The sequence below is a fragment of the Natrix helvetica genome (assembly GCF_964273705.1).
Source record: "Natrix helvetica genome assembly, chromosome: 14".
Taxonomy (NCBI): domain Eukaryota; kingdom Metazoa; phylum Chordata; class Lepidosauria; order Squamata; family Natricidae; genus Natrix; species Natrix helvetica.
In genome coordinates this window covers 3,516,773-3,536,396 of record NC_138564.1, presented here as the reverse complement: position 1 = coordinate 3,536,396, position 19,624 = coordinate 3,516,773, and the positions used below count along the sequence as shown (strand labels likewise).

General features: G+C 46.1%; 1 protein-coding gene across 2 annotated transcripts; it reads left to right on the top strand.

Moving 5' to 3' along the window:
* Window positions 1–8,190: 8,190 nt before the first annotated feature.
* On the top strand, window positions 8,191–19,322 carry PXMP2 (peroxisomal membrane protein 2). Of its 2 annotated transcripts, XM_081966978.1 has the most exons (6): window positions 8,191–8,385; window positions 13,346–13,450; window positions 16,403–16,565; window positions 17,572–17,691; window positions 18,833–18,938; window positions 18,977–19,322. In XM_081966978.1, the coding sequence occupies exons 1-5, from the start codon at window positions 8,276–8,278 to the stop codon at window positions 18,902–18,904; spliced, it is 570 nt and encodes a 189-aa protein (XP_081823104.1). In that variant the 5' UTR covers window positions 8,191–8,275; the 3' UTR covers window positions 18,905–18,938; window positions 18,977–19,322. The 2 variants fall into 2 exon arrangements, with proteins under 2 accessions (XP_081823104.1, XP_081823103.1); XM_081966977.1 differs by having other exon boundaries at window positions 8,192–8,385; window positions 18,833–19,322.
* The last annotated feature ends 302 nt before the right edge of the window (window positions 19,323–19,624 follow it).

Genomic DNA, 19,624 nt, shown 5'->3' with positions numbered 1-19,624 from the left:
GCGAGTCTTGAGCCGACAAACAAGTAGAGATCAGCATCCGAGCCATTAAACAGGGGAAATCGCAGTATCCCTTCCGACAAGCAAAATGAACGGGGAAGCCACATTCACTTAACAACCATGTTACTGATTTAACAACTGTAGTGATTCATTTAACAATTGTATGTTGTCAAGTGTGACAAATGGCCATAAGTCATTTTTTTTTTTTGGCAGAACTTTGAACAGTCACTAAGAGAACTGTTGTAGGTCGAGGACTATGTGTAAAAAGGCAATCCCTCCAACAGGGTAGGGGCACAAGCAAGTCCACCAGAAGAGCCACATGTCACCGATCCTGTCAGAAAGAAGGAAACCATCCTGATACAACTCAGGGGCACCCCGATCCCTGGCTGAGCCCCAAAATGAGAACTGAGGGCAGCAGTGTGTCAGTTTTACTCCTAAACCCGCTCTGCTCTTGTCTAGGAAACTTTGGGATGCAGGGCCATCCAGGCTCCTTGTCAGGGGAAAAATGCCCTGGGTATCTGAGATCAATGGACCGAGGCTGATTCCCTTCCGCATATCTTTTGAGATATTAAAAAATAAAATAAAAGTCTTTGACAAGTATATTCTAATTAATAAACAAACTTTAATACGAAAATAATAAAAGTAAATGAAACAGAAAATAACTAATTGGTTACATTTTGATAATGAAAGCTACGTCTGCCAAGCTGGCAGCCAAACAAAGAAAAAAGAATTTTGGAATGTGTAACGCGTGCGCAATAAATCACTTTCAGATAACATTTTGTTTTATGACCTGCGCAATAAAGCTTTCTTAGTTTAACTCTTGAGTGTCAGTTTAGGCAGTTCAGGCCTAGCAAACTTTTTAACATCGTGACACCCCTTCTTTTGCTAGTCTGGGCTGACGTCATCAAATCATCAATTAAGGCACATCTTCTTTCGCAGATATTCGTATTGATTTGCGGCAAGTGGTTTGTTAAGCATGTCTGCGATCTGATCATGTGTAGAAACATATTGCAATTTAACAAAACCTTGCTTAACTAATTGCTTTGTGTTTTGATAACGAATGTCAATGTGTCTGGACCTAGAACCTGTAAAATGTGACTCAGAAATATAAACCACAGATACATTATCTTCCATCACGGTGATTGGTCGAATCGGACGTGTCCAGATATCTGTGATCAAAGCATCAAACCACGTTAGAGAATTACAAGCATCTGAAACACAAGCATATTCAGCTTCAGTAGATGAACATGAAACAAAACTCTGTTTTCTCACTTGCCAGTAAACAGGACAACCATTTAGGAACATCATGTAACCAGAAGTGCTTTTGCGTGACTTCTTGTCGCTCGCCCAGTCGGAATCAGCAAAACAAATCAACTTTGGTTGATCAGTGTGTGTTGGTTCTAGCAATAACTTCATGTGCTTAGTGTGTTTCAGGTATTTCAATAACTTCTTAATGCATGACCAATGAAATTGTGTTGCCTTACCTACGTGTCGTGATAAAAGATTAACACTAAGTGCGATGTCAGGTCTGGTCCAACTACTAATGTATAATAGTGAACCAATGACTGAACGATAAAGTGTTTGATCCTCGAACTCAGGACTTGGTTCATGTGTTAAGTTGTGAAAATCTGTTTGCATGGGTGTCTTTGTTGTGCTAGCATCTTTCATGTTGCAATGATGTAGAATGTGGTCAATTTTCTCTTCTTGTGAAAGACTAAACCCCTTCTGTGTCTTTTCAATTTGAACACCTAAATAAGTGCTAATGTGTCCTAAAGATTTTAGTGTGAAGTATCTCTGCAAACTTTTAGCAAAAATCTCACTCATTTTCTTATTTGGACCAATATAAACAATATCATCAACATAAACAAGAATTATCTCATATGCATTGTTAGATCTTTTTGTGAACACGCATTCATCAGTTTCGGACTTAATAAAGCCCATTGAATTTAGTTTGTCAGTAAGACATAAATACCACATTAAACCTGACTGTTTCAGACCATAAAGACTTTTGTTCAGGAACCAGGTATCCCCTTCTTGCTTTCGGAATCCTGGAGGGCTTCTCACGTAGATCTCTTCATCTAGGTCTGCATGTAGATAAGCTGTGTCCACATCAAATTGAAAAACTTCTAAACCAAGAATAGTTGCAGTGGTTAAGGCAATTTTTACACTTTCAGTTCTGACTGTTGGTGAGTAAGTGTTTGTGTAGTCCTCAGGATAACGTTGAGCGAAACCCTGAGCTACAAGTCTGGCTTTGTATAAAGACTCACCATTTGGTTTCTTCTTGATTCTGTAGACCTATCGGGTGCCAATGACTTTCTTGTTTGCTGGAGGTTTTGCAGGTGTGAATACATTGAGTTTCTTTAAACTGTCCATTTCATCCTGCATTGCATCATACCACTTGTCTTGTTCTGAATCAGGAAGCTGTTTGATTTGTGTGAATGTCTCTGGAGGAAGAGTAACGTTGCAAATCAAAGGTACTGGTGTTTTTGTCAGTTGCCATGAATAACGTTGTGGAGGGATTCCTTTTGTGGCCCTCTTGGAGCGTCTAGGAGCAACAGACCAGTCTTCTTCTTCATCATCATCATCATCATCCTCGTCCTCACGTTCGTCGCTAGCATCAGCATCCGCGGCTTGCGAAGACGGAACATCAGTTTGTGAAGAACTGGTAGAAGGAATATCTGCCTGCGAATTGCCATCAGGCTGCGTGGCATCTGGAACACCATCTCTAGGAAAATAAACTTCAGGATCATTGGAATGAATCCTGGACCAGTCAATGTCTTCCACAAAATTAGCAGATTGTGAAATGACAATCACATGTTTAGTATCAATGAATTTGTACCATTTTGAATTATCATCAATACCCATAAATCTCAGTCTCTTTGGTCCTTGAGTTATAGGAGTGTTCACCATAGCATATGAACCAAAAATGTGGAGGTTCTTGAGATCAGGCTTGTAGCCATACAGCATGTAGAAAGGAGTTTGATTGATTACACTGCTCCAAGTACGGTTGACAATGTAATTTGCATATTTGATTGCTTCACCCCAGTATGCGTTACTGAGATTGGCATCTTCTAGAAGACAACGCATCATGGTTTGTAGAACCCCTTGTCTTCTTTCTACGACTCCGTTATGAGCCGGTGTATATGGAGCAGATGTCTGATGAAGAATTCCATTCTTACGCATCCAGTCCTGGAAACGCTGAGACATGAATTCTGCACCACGGTCACTCTGGATTCTGGCGATGCGAACTTGGTATTGTGTAGAAACAAACGCTGCAAAGTCTTTAAAGATCTGAAAGGTCTCAGATTTCTCTCTCATAGGATATACAAATCCATATCTAGAATGATTATCTACAATTGTTAAAAAATACTTTCTGCCACCAAGTGTTGGTGGGAAAGGACCCACTATGTCAGTGTGTACCAAATCAAAAATGCGTGTTGACAGGCGTGTAGCGTGTTTGGGAATTGCAGCCGCCTTGGATTTAGCCTTTTTGCAAACCGCACAATCCAAAAACACCTTACACCCCTTTAGATCCAAACCTTTTGCGAACTCCGGCATCTTTCTAAGAACACGGAAACTGGCATGCCCCAATCTTCTGTGCCACTTGTGAATACACCTGGAATGTAAAGGTTTACCAGTTAGTGAATTCTCAACATTAACAGTTTCATGAGGCCCCTCAGGCTTGCTTTGAGCAACCCGTTTTTGTTTTGTCTGTTTGTTGGCTTTAGGAGCCTTTGGCACAGTAACGCTTTCTCTCTCTGGGACAACTCTCTCTGGGTCTACGTTGTGCCTTTTTGGAGTTTGCATACTTGCCTGTGCTTGCCCTTTAGGCTTTGGCTTTAAGTAATAAACACCACCAATCAGCATGGTTTCAGCAACAATATCTCCATCTTTAACTAAGTAACTTGCTTTTTCGAGGTGGTGAACCTGGAACTTTAAATCTCTAGACAACAGACTTTGACTAAGCAAATTACTGGTTGCTGAAGGTATATAATAAACATCAGGGATGTGTGTATCGAGCTCTTCAATGTAAACAGTTCCTTTTCCCATGACCTTGCAAGTGTGGTTGGTGAAGGAATACAGTTCTTGATACTCGGGCTCTGGTTCGCCCATCTCTGTGAAAAGTTCCCTTCTGTGGGTAACGTGCACAGCTGCTCCACTATCTAAAGTCCACAAAAGACGTCTGTCGAACTTTGGATCAGGTTGTGGAACGTTGGTTATGGCCAGTGTCACAAGTGGAGCTTGTGAATCACGCCTTGGACCACGACGGCCTTGTCTTCCGCCTCTACCTCTGCCTCTGGAATCTGTTCCTCTGGGCTGGTACGTGGCGGGAGCTGGAACTCGTTGGGGACAATCCCGGGTGTCATGTCCCACACGGTTGCAGGTGTAGCACTTTGGCATCCTTGGAGCGTAGCCTCTTCCTCGGAAGGGACGTCTGGCTGGAGCCTTTGATGCTGGAGGCCGTTGCAGATGTGGTGTAGCTAACCTGATAGCTTCGTCTTCCACTAAAAGTCTGCAAACGTGGTTAACTGTGCGTTGAGCAATAGGCACGTAGTTAATCTTTGCAACAGCATCTTTCCATTCATAATTCAATGAGTTAATGATGATGCTAATCATTTGGATATCATCGATTACATGGCCATTTTGTCTCAATTCACTTCTCATTCTTTTCAGTTTGGTCAAATGTCCACCAATTCGTTCACCAGGTTTCAATTTCGAACCATGGAACCCAGACATGAGCAAACATGAAGATTCAATTGAAACGGGCCTGTAGCAATCTTCCAAAATAGCCCAAATTTCTTGGGCAGTTGCTTTAGGTGGAAAGATACCTTGGATCTCAATTTCCATTGACATGAGCAAAGTCGTGATTGCTCTGTTTTCGAGGTCTCTTATCGCAGGTGTCCACGGTGGAGGAGGAGGATTAAAAACCATGGAATGTGTGCCTTCTCTTCGAAGCAAGAGCGCAATTTCACTGACCCAGGCTTTATAATTCTCTCCTGACTCCTTTAATTTGGACTCACCAGTCAAGGGGGTGACTGTGAATACCTGCTGAGGAATGTGGATCGGAACAATTTGTTGCGCAGGTTGCAAAACTGGTTGTTGAACCAGGGGATGCTGGGGTTGCATCATTGGCCTTTGCGTGGCAACATCAAATTGGCTTCCTCGAATTCGCCTTTGGCTTTGCCTTTTTCCATCTAGGGAGGATTCGACACCGCCAGGGGGTGTTGAAGATTTAACCTTTGGAGGCAAAGTTTGGGCTTCTGTAAAACTCATAGACAGATCTCTAAAAATCTGGTGCAACTGCTTCATCTTTTGCTGTAATAATTTTTCTCCGCCAGCAGATGGCAGTGCAGCTTCACTTCTTGGCTGCAGCCCTCTATACATGGCCGGAAGTTCAATGGGCTCAAAGGGATCACTTGACCTCGGTGACGTGTACATATCTCTTTGTTCTAATTGACCAATGAACTCTGTGGGGTGTGTCTTAGGCTGTTGTTTTGAAGACAAGATGGCGTCCTCAGACATTTTGGGAGTGGGGGAGCTCCTCCTACTTCGCTTTATTTCGTTAAAGCACTCTCTCACGTCCCTAGCATATTTTTCGAAACGTTCTATTTGATCAAGATAGCTTTGCATTTCTTGCTCATCATCTGGGGAGATTTCATAAACTTTGCTTTCTGCGTGGGAGGATTTTTTCTCTGCCGGCAGTTGCCGTTTAGACTTTTGCCGTTCATTAATTGTATCTTGATAATGAGGGAGGTTTACTGACCTCAGTCTGTAGATCTTGCCTTTTGTAGCTCCTTCCCCCACATCTGGCTCGGCACCTGAAGAATCTTGCTCCTCTGTGTCTGAGGGAATGGATTCTTTCGAGCGCTTTCCATGTCCGTGTTTTTTTCTTTTCTTTCTCTTCTTTGACATGGCTAATTAGCCTTAGTCGGTTATCTTAAGATAGCGCGAAGAGAAAAATACAGCCATAAATTGTAGCCATCTCAGCTGGTAAGTTGTCGACCAACCTCTGCATACCAAGTTGTCAGGGGAAAAATGCCCTGGGTATCTGAGATCAATGGACCGAGGCTGATTCCCTTCCGCATATCTTTTGAGATATTAAAAAATAAAATAAAAGTCTTTGACAAGTATATTCTAATTAATAAACAAACTTTAATACGAAAATAATAAAAGTAAATGAAACAGAAAATAACTAATTGGTTACATTTTGATAATGAAAGCTACGTCTGCCAAGCTGGCAGCCAAACAAAGAAAAAAGAATTTTGGAATGTGTAACGCGTGCGCAATAAATCACTTTCAGATAACATTTTGTTTTATGACCTGCGCAATAAAGCTTTCTTAGTTTAACTCGAGTGTCAGTTTAGGCAGTTCAGGCCTAGCAAACTTTTTAACATCGTGACACTCCTAAATAAACATGCTCCTCGACTTACAACATCAATCGAACCTCAAAATTTCTGTTGCTATGCCAAAACATTTGTCGAAATGAGCTTTGTCCCGTGTTACGACCCTTCGTCACAGCGGTTAAGCAAAAGGGAATCCCGTGACACCTCTCCCCCCAAGACATTGCAACCATCAGAAATGTGAGTCAGTTGCCGAGCATCTGAATGGTGATCTCGCGGCCCTAGAGATGCCGCAACGGTCGTTAAGTGTGAAAAATGGTCATCAGTCATTTGTAACTTTGAACAGTCACTAGGCACATAGTTGGAAGACACAGGAACAGGGAAGATCTTGCTCTAGGTAGTCCTCGAGTTACGGCCACAATGGAGCAAACATTTTCTGTTAAGCGAAATGGTTGTTAAGTGAGTTGTGTCCCATTTTTCGAACTTTCTTGCCACCATTCTTAAGTGAACCACTGCAGCAGTTAACCCGTTGTTAAGTGAAACCGGTTTACACTTGTCGGAAGGTCGCAAAAGGGGATCACGTGACCCCCGGGGAAACATTGCAACCATCAATGTGCTGAGCTGCTGAGCGTCCGAATGTTGATCTTGTGACCATAGGGATGCCACAACGGTCGTTAAGTGAGAAAAATGGTAATCGGTCATTTTTTTTCAGTGCGGTAACTTTGAACAGCCACTAAGCGCATGTTTGGAAGACACAGGGACAGGGAAGATCTTGCTCTAGGTAGCTCTTGAGTTACAGCCACAATGGACCCCACATTTTCTGTTAAGCAAAACAGTCGTTAAGTGAGTTTTGCCCCATTTTGCGACCTTTGTTAAGTGAACCACTGCAGCAGTTAATCCGTCTTAAGTGAATCCGGCTTCCTCTCGTTGGAAGGTCGCAAAAGGGGATCACGTGACCGTCGTAAATGTGAATCATTTGCCCAGCGTCTGAATTTTGATCCCGTGACCGTGGGGAAATGCTGCGACGGTCATTAAGTGTGAAAAATAGGCATTCCCTTTTCTTTCAGTGCCGCTGTAATGGCGAACGATCACTAAAGAACCGTTGTAAGTCGAGGACGGCCTGTGCCAAGGCCTTGCTCAGAATCCTGGACTGCGAGGGGGGTCTCAGGGTCCTCCTATCCGCGACGCCTCCCTTTTGCCCGTCTCTGGGGCTCCGAAGCCCATCGGGCTCCTCCACTTGCCGCCACCCAACCCTCCCTCAGAGCCGTCCTCAGCGGCGATCGGGCCGCCTTTCGCGCGCTGACGGAACATCTCGCGAGATCCGCCAAGAATTCGCAGCTCTCGCGCCCCGATTCCTTAAACCAGGCATGGGGAAACCATCCATTTATGACTTGTGTACTTCCACTCCCAGAATTCCTCAGCAAGCCAATGCTTGCTGAGGAATTCTGGGAGTTGAAGTACACAAGTCATTACAAGACCATTGTTCCCCACCCCTGGCCTTAAACCAATCAGATTTCTACGCCTGGGTATCGCTACTACGCGACGACCAACGGAGAGGAGCACTTTTCCATTCCTTTTCTCCAAAGAGCCGCCCGCTGTCTGTATTCGTCCCTCCTCTCCGTTCCATCAGCCCATTCGCTAATGCTCTTGTCCCGCCCTCACCCTCTCTTCTCCGATTGGACGAAGGGACTCATCTTTTACTGCCACCCAAGCTTCTCAGCCTCCCTCGTAGGCCTTCCGGGCAGCCAATGGTAAGCGAAGACCCCGCCTCCGTCACGCCCCACTCGGTGTCTGAAATCCGCCCCGGAGCGCCGCCTTTTTTTTTTTACTTCCCTCTCTGCCGATTGGTTTAGAAGCGGGAGGCGCGGCTCCTCGGCCGCCAGGCGCATGCGCAGAGGGGCGCGCAGAGGGGCGCGCAGGGTTACTGGCTCAACGGGATGTCTCCGGTGCTCTCTAAGCCCGATTCGGTGCCGCTCTCGCGGAGGCTGCTGTTGCGGTACCTGCTCCTTCTCCGCCTTTACCCGGTGCTCACCAAGGCCGCCTCCAGGTAGCGTGGGCCTGTCCGCTCTCCCCGATGCGCTTTCACAATCAGAGCTGGAAGGGACCCTAGAGATCTTCTAGTCCAGCCCTCTCATCAAGCAGGAGACCCTTCTGCCATTCAATCAGAATAGAGCTGAAGGGGACCCTAGAGGTCTTCTAGTCCAACCCCCCTGCTCAAGCAGGAGACCCTCTGCCATTCAATCAGAATACAGCTGAAAGGGACCCTAGAGGTCTTCTAGTCCAGCCCCCTGCTCAAGCAGGAGACCCTTCTGCCATTCAATCAGAATAGAGCTGGAAGGGACCTTGGAGGTCTTCTAGTCCAGCCCCCTGCTCAAGCAGGAGACCGTCTGCCATTCAATCAGAATAGAGCTGAAGGGGACCCTAGAGGTCGTCTAGTCCAGCCCTCTCATCAAGCAGGAGACCCTCTGCCATTCCATCAGAATAGAGCTGGAAGGGACCTTGGAGGTCTTCTAGTCCAGCCCTCTCATCAAGCAGGAGACCCTCTGCTATTCAATCAAAATAGAGCTGAAGGGGATCCTAGAGGTCTTCTAGTCCAACTCAAGCAGGAGACTCTCTGCTATTCAATCGGAATAGAGCTGAAGGGGACCCTAGAGGTCTTTTAGTTCAGCCCTCTCATCAAGCAGGAGACCCTCTGCTATTCAATCAGAATAGAGCTGAAGGGGACCCTAGAGGTCTTCTAGTCCAGCCCTCTCATCAAGCAGGAGACCCTCTGCCTTTCAATCAGAATAGAGCTGAAGGGGACCCTAGAGGTCTTCTAGTCCAACTCAAGCAGGAGACCCTCTGCCATTCAATCAGAACAGAGCTGGAAGGGACCATAGAGGTCTTCTAGTCCAGCCCTCTCATCAAGCAGGAGACCCTCTGCTATTCAATCAAAATAGAGCTGAAGGGGACCCTAGAGGTCTTCTAGTCCAACTCAAGCAGGAGACTCTCTGCTATTCAATCGGAATAGAGCTGAAGGGGACCCTAGAGGTCTTTTAGTTCAGCCCTCTCATCAAGCAGGAGACCCTCTGCTATTCAATAAGAATAGAGCTGAAGGGGACCCTAGAGGTCTTCTAGTCCAACTCAAGCAGGAGACCCTCTGCTATTCAATCAGAATAGAGCTGAAGGGGACCCTAGAGGTCTTCTAGTCCAGCCCTCTCATCAAGCAGGAGACCCTCTGCCTTTCAATCAGAATAGAGCTGAAGGGGACCCTAGAGGTCTTCTAGTCCAACTCAAGCAGGAGACCCTCTGCCATTCAATCAGAACAGAGCTGGAAGGGACCATAGAGGTCTTCTAGTCCAGCCCTCTCATCAAGCAGGAGACCCTCTGCTATTCAATCAAAATAGAGCTGAAGGGGACCCTAGAGGTCTTCTAGTCCAACTCAAGCAGGAGACTCTCTGCTATTCAATCGGAATAGAGCTGAAGGGGACCCTAGAGGTCTTTTAGTTCAGCCCTCTCATCAAGCAGGAGACCCTCTGCTATTCAATAAGAATAGAGCTGAAGGGGACCCTAGAGGTCTTCTAGTCCAACTCAAGCAGGAGACCCTCTGCTATTCAATCGGAATAGAGCTGAAGGGGACCCTAGAGGTCTTCTAGTCCAGCCCTCTCATCAAGCAGGAGACCCTCTGCTATTCAATAAGAATAGAGCTGAAGGGGACCCTAGAGGTCTTCTACTCTAGCCCCCTCCTCAAGCAGGAGACCCTCTACTATTCAATCAAAATAGAGCTGAAGGGGACCCTAGAGGTCTTCTAGTCCAACTCAAGCAGGAGACTCTCTGCTATTCAATCGGAATAGAGCTGAAGGGGACCCTAGAGGTCTTTTAGTTCAGCCCTCTCATCAAGCAGGAGACCCTCTGCTATTCAATAAGAATAGAGCTGAAGGGGACCCTAGAGGTCTTCTAGTCCAACTCAAGCAGGAGACCCTCTGCTATTCAATCAGAATAGAGCTGAAGGGGACCCTAGAGGTCTTCTAGTCCAGCCCTCTCATCAAGCAGGAGACCCTCTGCCTTTCAATCAGAATAGAGCTGAAGGGGACCCTAGAGGTCTTCTAGTCCAACTCAAGCAGGAGACCCTCTGCCATTCAATCAGAACAGAGCTGGAAGGGACCATAGAGGTCTTCTAGTCCAGCCCTCTCATCAAGCAGGAGACCCTCTGCTATTCAATCAAAATAGAGCTGAAGGGGACCCTAGAGGTCTTCTAGTCCAACTCAAGCAGGAGACTCTCTGCTATTCAATCGGAATAGAGCTGAAGGGGACCCTAGAGGTCTTTTAGTTCAGCCCTCTCATCAAGCAGGAGACCCTCTGCTATTCAATAAGAATAGAGCTGAAGGGGACCCTAGAGGTCTTCTAGTCCAACTCAAGCAGGAGACCCTCTGCTATTCAATCGGAATAGAGCTGAAGGGGACCCTAGAGGTCTTCTAGTCCAGCCCTCTCATCAAGCAGGAGACCCTCTGCTATTCAATAAGAATAGAGCTGAAGGGGACCCTAGAGGTCTTCTACTCTAGCCCCCTCCTCAAGCAGGAGAACCTCTGCCTTTCAATCAGAATAGAGCTGAAGGGGACCCTAGAGGTCTTCTAGTCCAACTCAAGCAGGAGACCCTCTGCCATTCAATCAGAATAGAGCTGAAGGGGACCCTAGAGGTCTTCTAGTCCAGCCCTCTCATCAAGCAGGAGACCCTCTGCTATTCAATCAGAATAGAGCTGAAGGGGACCCTAGAGGTCTTCTAGTCCAGCCCTCTCATCAAGCAGGAGACCCTCTGCCATTCAATCAGAATAGAGCTGAAGGGGACCCTAGAGGTCTTCTAGTCCAACTCAAGCAGGAGACCCTCTGCTATTCAATCAGAATAGAGCTGGAAGGGACCATAGAGGTCTTCTAGTCCACCACACCTTCAAGCAGGAGAATCTATACCATTTCAGACAGCTGCCTGTCCAATCTCTTCTTTAAAACCTCCAGGGATGAAGTCAGGGAGGCCCACTGTTCTGTTGATTAATTGTTCTCACTCTACTTCTTTCTCCTTTGATCTTCTCTTCCAAGGTCCAGAAAGATTCAGCCAATCAGCATAGAACGATAGTCATGGAACAGGCTTCTCAAGAGCACCCTCCTATGCTGGGATAATAACTCCCCCAAGTATATCAATCAATTAATTGATCAGAATAGAGCTGGAAGGGACCTTATATAGGTCATCTAGTCCAACCCCCCCCCCCACCCGAGCAGTAGACCCTACCCTGTTTCTGACAGATGGCAGTCCAGTCTCTTCTGGAAGCCTCCAATGACGAAACTCCCACAACTTCCGAAGGCAACTTCTGTTCCTTGGGTTGATTGTTCTCATTGTCAGAAAGTTCTTCCTTATTTCCAGGTTGAATCTCTCCTTGTTCAGTTTCCATCCATTATTCCTTGTCTGGCCTTCAGGTGCTTTGGAAAATAGCTTGACCCCCTTCCTCTCTGTGGCAGCCCCTCAAATACTGGAAGACTGCTCTCCTGTCTCCCCTGGTCCTTCTCTTCACTAGACTAGCCATGCCCAGTTCCTGCAACCGTTCATTGTATGTTTTAGCCTCCGATCCCATAATGGTTGCTCTTCTCTGCACTCTTTCTAGAGTCCCAATATCTTCTTGATAGTTTGGTGACCAAAACTGGATGAAGGATTCTAGGTGTGGCCTTACTAGGGTTTAATAGAGTGGGATCAGTACCTCCCTTGATCTTGATTGTATCCCTCTGTTAATGCAACTGAGGATTGCGTTGACTTTTTTGGCTGCACACTGCTGGGTCCTATTTAGCTGGTTGTCCACTAAGACTCCAAGATCCCTCTCCCAGTCACTGCTATTAAACCTGGTTTCACCCAATCTGTATGTGCACTTTCGGTTTTTCTTGCCTAAGTGTTAAGACTTTATTTCCCACCCCCTCTTCTGTGGGGCAGCCCCTCAAATACTGGAAGAACACTATCCTGTCAATCAATCAATCAATCAATCAATCAATCAATCAATCAATCAGAACAGAGCTGGAAGGGACCCTAGAGGTCTTCTACTTCAGCCCTCTCATCAAGCAGGAGACCCTCTGCTATTCAATAAGAATAGAGCTGAAGGGGACCCTAGAGGTCTTCTAGTCCAACTCAAGCAGGAGACCCTCTGCTATTCAATCGGAATAGAGCTGAAGGGGACCCTAGAGGTCTTCTAGTCCAGCCCTCTCATCAAGCAGGAGACCCTCTGCTATTCAATAAGAATAGAGCTGAAGGGGACCCTAGAGGTATTCTACTCTAGCCCCCAGCTCAAGCAGGAGAACCTCTGCCATTCAATCAGAATAGAGCTGAAGGGGACCCTAGAGGTCTTCTAGTCCAACTCAAGCAGGAGAACCTCTGCCATTCAATCAGAATAGAGCTGAAGGGGACCCTAGAGGTCTTCTAGTCCAGCCCTCTCATCAAGCAGGAGACCCTCTGCTATTCAATCAGAATAGAGCTGAAGGGGACCCTAGAGGTCTTCTAGTCCAGCCCTCTCATCAAGCAGGAGACCCTCTGCTATTCAATCAGAATAGAGCTGAAGGGGACCCTAGAGGTCTTCTAGTCCAGCCCTCTCATCAAGCAGGAGACCCTCTGCTATTCAATCAGAATAGAGCTTAAGGGGACCCTAGAGGTCTTCTACTCTAGCCCCCAGCTCAAGGAGGAGAACCTCTGCCATTCAATCAGAACAGAGCTGGAAGGGACCCTAGAGGAAGGGACCCTTCTAGTCCAGCCCCCTCCTCAAGCAGGAGAATCTATACCAGTGTTAGCTAACCTTTTTGGGCTGGTCCTTCTTTTCGTTAAACTAGCCATGCCCAGTTCCTGCAACCGTTCATCGTACGTTTTAGCCTCCAGTCCCCTCATCATCCTGGTTGCTCTTCTCTGCACTCTTTCCAGAGTCTCCACATCGTTTCTACATTGAGGCATATTTTTTTCTTTACAGCTTATACACTTTTACCTTATGCTTCCTTTCTTCCCGCAGTGCCTTCCTCTCAGCTCTAGGGAGTCTCCTGTCCCAAGTAATTGAGAAGAGCCAGAAAAAGAGGCGCCTTGACTGGCGGGAGCCCCTCCGGTTTGCTATCTATGGGTAAGAGGGGAACTGGTGGAAGAAGCTAACGGGAGGTGCAGCTGAGCAATTTGGGAGGAGATCTTGCCTCTGGCATTGCCTTTTGCATGTTGTTATGTCATGGAAAGGGACTTGGTGGCTCTGTGGCTAAGGCGCTGAGCTTTTCGATCAGAAAGCTCGGCGGTTCGAATCCCTGGTGCCGTGTAATGGAGTGAGCTCCCGTGACTTATCCCAGCTCCTGCCAACCTAGCAGTTCAAAAGCATGTAAAAAAATGCAAGTAGAAAAAACAGGGACGTTTAGATGGTTGATGCCTGAAGGTATGTTGATATTCTGGGAGGAGACAAGAATTAGAATCAACACACCCATAGAGGCACAGGCCTTTATGGAAAAAAACAAAACACACCTAGAAAAAACAGAAGATCCTACAACGGATATGCAAGGCACGGGAGGGGCCGGAGCTCTGCCAGCGGGGGGAGAAGGGGCAATACCAAGAAAGCTCAGATCACAAAAATGAATAAGAAAATCTCATTGATATAAACTGACCGAAAGTAGTAATGGAATTAACATGTGGATTATATACTACAATGTATTAAACTGATTGAAAGTACCAATAGAACTAATATGCTGATTATATATGACTATGCATTAATGTTTTATACTCAGATGTATACTATGAGTTTGGGGGGGGGGGGGCGCCTACCACACTTTGCAACTGCCAAAATTTGTACACCTTTCCACTACCTTTTCCCTTGTAAATTTAAAAAAAAAACAATAAAACTTTGTTTATTAAAAAAACAAAAAACAGGGACCACCTTTTTTGGGAAGGGAACAGCGTTCCGTGCGCCTTTGGCGTTGAGTCATGCCGGCCACATGACCACGGAGACGTCTTCGGATAGCGCTGGCTCTTCGGCTTTGAAACAGAGATGAGCACTGCCCCTTAGAGTCGGGAACAAATAGGACATATGTGCGAGGGGAACCTTTACCTTTGTCATGCAGCCTCTCCAATAAACCTTTAGTTGCCAAAATTGGTGAGGCGACCCCTACCTCCTGTCCGTTGGTATCCAATGTTTTGGTAGCTGTCCCTGCAATGGTTGGGTAGATGTAAGGGTGTGGCATTCCGTCCCCAGGACTGCCTCCATGGGATGTCTTCGAATGGCATGAAGATCGCTTTCCGTTTCCGCTTCCCCTGTCTTCCCCTTCAGCTCCCTCTCCCCATGGCCGATGGCAGATTGGCATCTAGTTGCAAGTGAAGGATGGCAACTCTGTCACTCCCCTTCCTTGCATTCCTTCTGGCATTCTGGACTAATTACCTGGATCGTTCGCTTCCTGAACTCCTTGATTTGCCAAATAAATTTGGATGTATTGCTGTGTGGCCTTGGTGTAGACAACGCTGGGTTAGAACTCTTTCCAGCCCAGAGGCTGCTTGAGGTGTGTTGTGTGGGGATTTGTCACTACTTTGCTCTGGGACTTGCCAGAAACATGGGAGCGTCTGGGAAAATTTGGAGCCACGAAGGGGTGGTTTGAACTGCCCGCTGTTTGTGTTATCTCTGTGCCCTGCTCTGTGTCATCACACATTCTGTGGTTGGCCAATTTCCCAGGAACATCTGGAATGGGGCTTGGATGATGTCACAGCAGCTCAGCCAATGACTGATGCCCTTGGGGAGCAGGTGTTGCAGCCTGTTATTAAATATTAATCTTTTTGAGACTGGTTTTTTTTTAACATAAATGTATAGTGATATTTTTATTTACCAACCATTGTTTACTTGAAGAAAATTGCGCAAATCAAGTGAGAGACGGATCAATTGATTCAATAAAGCTGAAATGCCTTTTACAAACATTTTTTTATCTACCTTAGGCACAACTGTGATCCAATTCTTAAATGTTACCTGCTTAGTTAACAAAATAATACCGGTACTTGCATATCTACGGTAAGGATAACAAAAATCATAGGCGCAAAGATCTCATGAGGCTGATTTAAAGTCTCCGTTTCTGTAAGTTTTGGGATCAATCAGATTTTAAAGTCAAACCTTTCATCAATATCTAAATATAAGGTATTTACATTGAGAAACACAAAGTTAACGCTGAAAGCAGAAAAGAGGATAGTGGCTTCAAACCTCAAATTCTTAAGTACATTTTGTGTACGTAAATAAGTTGGTTACTCCAACAAAATGTTTTCTTCCCACGCAACTCCAATTAATTAATTTATTTATTAAACTTCTAGACCGCCCCCTCTCCCCGAAGGGACTCGGGGCGGTGTACAGGTACAAATTTAAAAACCATAAACTCAACAATATACATAACTAAAATTGAATTAAATATCCCCTGTACAAATTTATAAAAATTAAAAACTTAAAACCTTAAAATCAAGCCATAAAATTTAAAAATGCAAACTGAGGTGGGAAAGCTGGAATTAGGCCAGGCCGGCTAAATTGAACAGGTGAGTTTTTAGCTTCTTGCGGAAGGAGTGGAGATCTGTAGTTGTTCTGATATCGGGGGGGGGGGGGGGGGAGGTCATTCCAGAGGGTCGGGCCCATCACAGAGAAGGCCCTTGCCCGCTGGCACAGCCTAGTGGACGGCACCCGGAGGAGTCCCTCTCTGTGTGAGCGAATCGGCCGAAGGGATGCATGGGGCAGGATACGATCCCGCAAATAACTAGGCCCTGTGCCATGGAGCTCTTTGAAGATGATAATCAGCACCTTGAAACGCACCCGAAAAGCCACAGGCAGCTAGTGCAGCCCGCGCAGGAGAGGTGTTACATGGGAGTATCTCCCGAAACTACCCGCGCGGCCGCATTCTGAACCAAACATATCTGGGGTGTGGGAAACATTTCCAGAGTGGGCCTTTGACTGTCACTTTCTAACCATTTGGTGGACTACTTGAAAAATACAGGCAAGTGGGGGGGAAAAACTTTGGACACCTACATTTTGTTTGAGGCTGGATTTTATAATCGGTTGCTTTCGTTCCTTTTGCAGTTTCTTATTCACCGGACCTCTCAGCCATTACTTCTACCTCTACTTGGAGCAGCTGATTCCTTCCGACGCACAGTTTTCTCTCCTCAAACGTCTGCTGGTGGACCGTCTCATCGTCTCCCCGGCCTTCCTGGCCCTCTTTTTCCTGGTCATGAACTTTCTGGAGGTAGGGACTTGCTTAGGGATGATCTGAGAGGATCCAGGGCTCCTAGGAATGGGGGCAGCCGGTTTAACCCGTTCCCCTTGGTAGAATCTAGATGGATGGTTGGCTTCTGCTTGGACATATCTGGTGGTACTGTCCTTACTGGGAAGGGTGTTTTAGTTCCTTCCTGTCTTCCTTCCTTCCTTCCTTCCTTCCTTCCTTCCTTCCTTCCTTCCTTCCTTCCTTCCTTCTTTGTTACCTACCTACCTATCTACCTACCCACCCACCCACCCACCCACCTACCTATCTCTATCTATCTATCTATCTATCTATCTATCTATCTATCTATCTATCTATCTATCTATCTATCTATCATCTATCTATCATCTATCTATCTATCTATCTATCTATCTATCTATCTATCTATCTATCTATCTATCTATCTACTACCTACCACCTACCTACCTACCTACCTACCTACCTACCTACCTACCTACCAATCTATCATCTATCTATCATCTATCTATCTATCTATCTATCTATCTATCTATCTATCTATCTATCTATTATCTATCTATCATCTATCTATCTATCTATCTATCTATCTATCTATCTATCTATCTATCTATCTATCTATCTATCTATCATCTATCTATAAATGGGGACAGTAGAATGCAAACAGTGTGTTTCCAGTTGCCCAACAACTTCCAGATCAGTGGGAGAGAGAGTTGGAGGCTGAAGGCACATCTTTCAAAACTGCTGCCTCTTCACTTCCTTCCGTTGGAAGGGCTTTGCACCACTTTCCAAAGAAAACCTGAGCAAACATCTTTACACAGCCACAAAATCCACTGTGTGCCTCTGATTTGCCTTAGCCTGTCCTACTTCACAGGATTGTTGTATTGGCTCCTCTTTATTGCATTAGAAAAGAATTTTCTCCCTGGGGTGTTTTGGTACCTCTTGGGTACAGGGGGAGGGGGAGACAGTTTCTTTTTCCTTTGCACGTCACTGATAACCGTTTGTTTTTTTCCAGGGAAAGGACATGTCTGAGTTCTCCAAAAAGATAAAATCTGGTTACTGGACATCCTTAAAGATGAACTGGAAAGTGTGGACGCCCGTCCAGGTTATTAACTTCACGTATGTCCCTTTGCAGGTAAGCTAAATAGCCCTTAGACTTATATGCCGCTTTACAGCCCTCCTTAAGCGGTTGACAGAGTCAGCCTTTTGCCCCCAACAATCTGGCTCCTCATTTTACCCACCTTGGAAGGAGGGAAGGATGAGTCAACCTTGAGCCTGGTGAGAATTGAACTGCTGGCAGTGGGCAAAGTTGTGGAAGGGAGGGAGGGAGGACAAAAGGGAGAACAATAGCAATAGCCCTTAGACTTATATACCACTTCACAGTGCTTTTTACAGCCCTCTCTAACCGGTTTACAGAGTCAGCCTCTTGCCCTCCAACAATCTGGCTCCTCATTTTGCCCACCTCGGAAGGAGGGAAGGCTGAATCAACCTGTGTGAGAGGGGGAGGGAGGGAGAAAAGAAGTAAAGAAAGAAGGAAGGAAGGAATAGCAATAGACTTATAAACCGCTTCCTGGTGCTTTTACAGCCCTCTCTAAGCGGTTCACAAAGTCATCCTCTTGCCCTCCAACAATCTGGCTCCTCATTTTACCCACCTCGGAAGGAGGGAAGGCTGAGTCAACGTTGAGCCGGTCAGGATCAAACTCCTGGCTGTGTGCAGAGTCAGCCTGCAATACTGCTTTCTAACCACTGAACACCATGGAAGGAAGGAGGGAAAGAAAGAAGGAAAGAGCATTAGCAACAGCACTTAAGACTTATATACCACTTCACAATGTTTTATAGTCCTTGATAAGCGGTTAAAGAGTCAGCATATCTGAGTGAGAATCAAACTGCTGGCAGTTGACAGAATTAGCCTGCAATACTGCATTCTAACCACTGCATCACAGAAGGAAGAAAGGATGGATAGATGGAAGGAAGGAAGGGAGGGCAATAGCACTTACTTATAAAATGGGGCTATGGGTGTGTGTGTGTTTGGTTGTGAATGCCCTGCAATTTGCCTTTTCTCTCCCTTCTCCCTAAATACCAAATATATACATTTTGGCCCTGCCAAGTGGAGGCTCGAAATGCATTGGAAAGGAGGGGAGATTTCCCACCGGTGCCGGGTTCTAAGGTTGCTTCTGAAGTCAAGGGCCCCGCGTGACATTCTCTTTGATTTCATTTTTAATTTGAGTCCTGCTCTCCTCTCCCTCTTCACTGGCGTCCTTTTCTTCTCTTGGAAGTTCCAGGTCCTCTTCGGAAACCTCGTGGCAGTCTTGTGGTTCGCCTACTTGGCGTCGGTCAAGAAGAGATGAGGCCAACGCCGCGGCTTCTGGGCCGGCAAAGGAAGTGGCCGTGGTTTTTCCTTCCCCCCCCCCCCCCCCGAGGTGGCGGAAGGAGGGAACGGAGTAAGGTTGGCTTGTGAGCCCGGTGCCCACTTCTCTCCCTTCGCAAGTTGCCCTCCGGCTTTTTATGCTCACCTGGACGAAGGGGCTTCTCCTTGTTGCTGCCCCCCTCCCCCAAACACAACGCACCTTAAGAGCCATGACTAACAAGAGGCCATTTTGTGCTCTTCTTTTCGGATCTTTTCCGGGCGCAATTGCTGGGAAGGTTTTTCTGCCTTTTTCTCACACAGCACTTAAAGGGTGGCGGGTGAATCTGTGGGCAGGGATCAGAACAGGCCATAAATATATGTCTGTGCATGGTTTCCTGAGCAATAAACTTTTAACGAGAGCAGTCTTTTGAATGGATTTCGGCGACAATTAAACTAGTTGCAGATGTCTTCCCTGTGCCCCAGTAATGTTTTATGCATCACGGCCATATCTTTGTCCTCAAAGATAATCAATGCCTGGTTGAAAATGTGTGGACTAAACGTAATTTCTAATGTTTGGATTTTCCCCCTCACCAGAGGGAGCCTCCTTGTGGAGTATTGTGAAGCCGTTACCATGGCAACTTCACTGTGCTGCACAATAGAAGCCATTTTGTGACAGTACGGTAGAAGCCATTTTAAGGCACAACAGGCTGCATCTTAACAG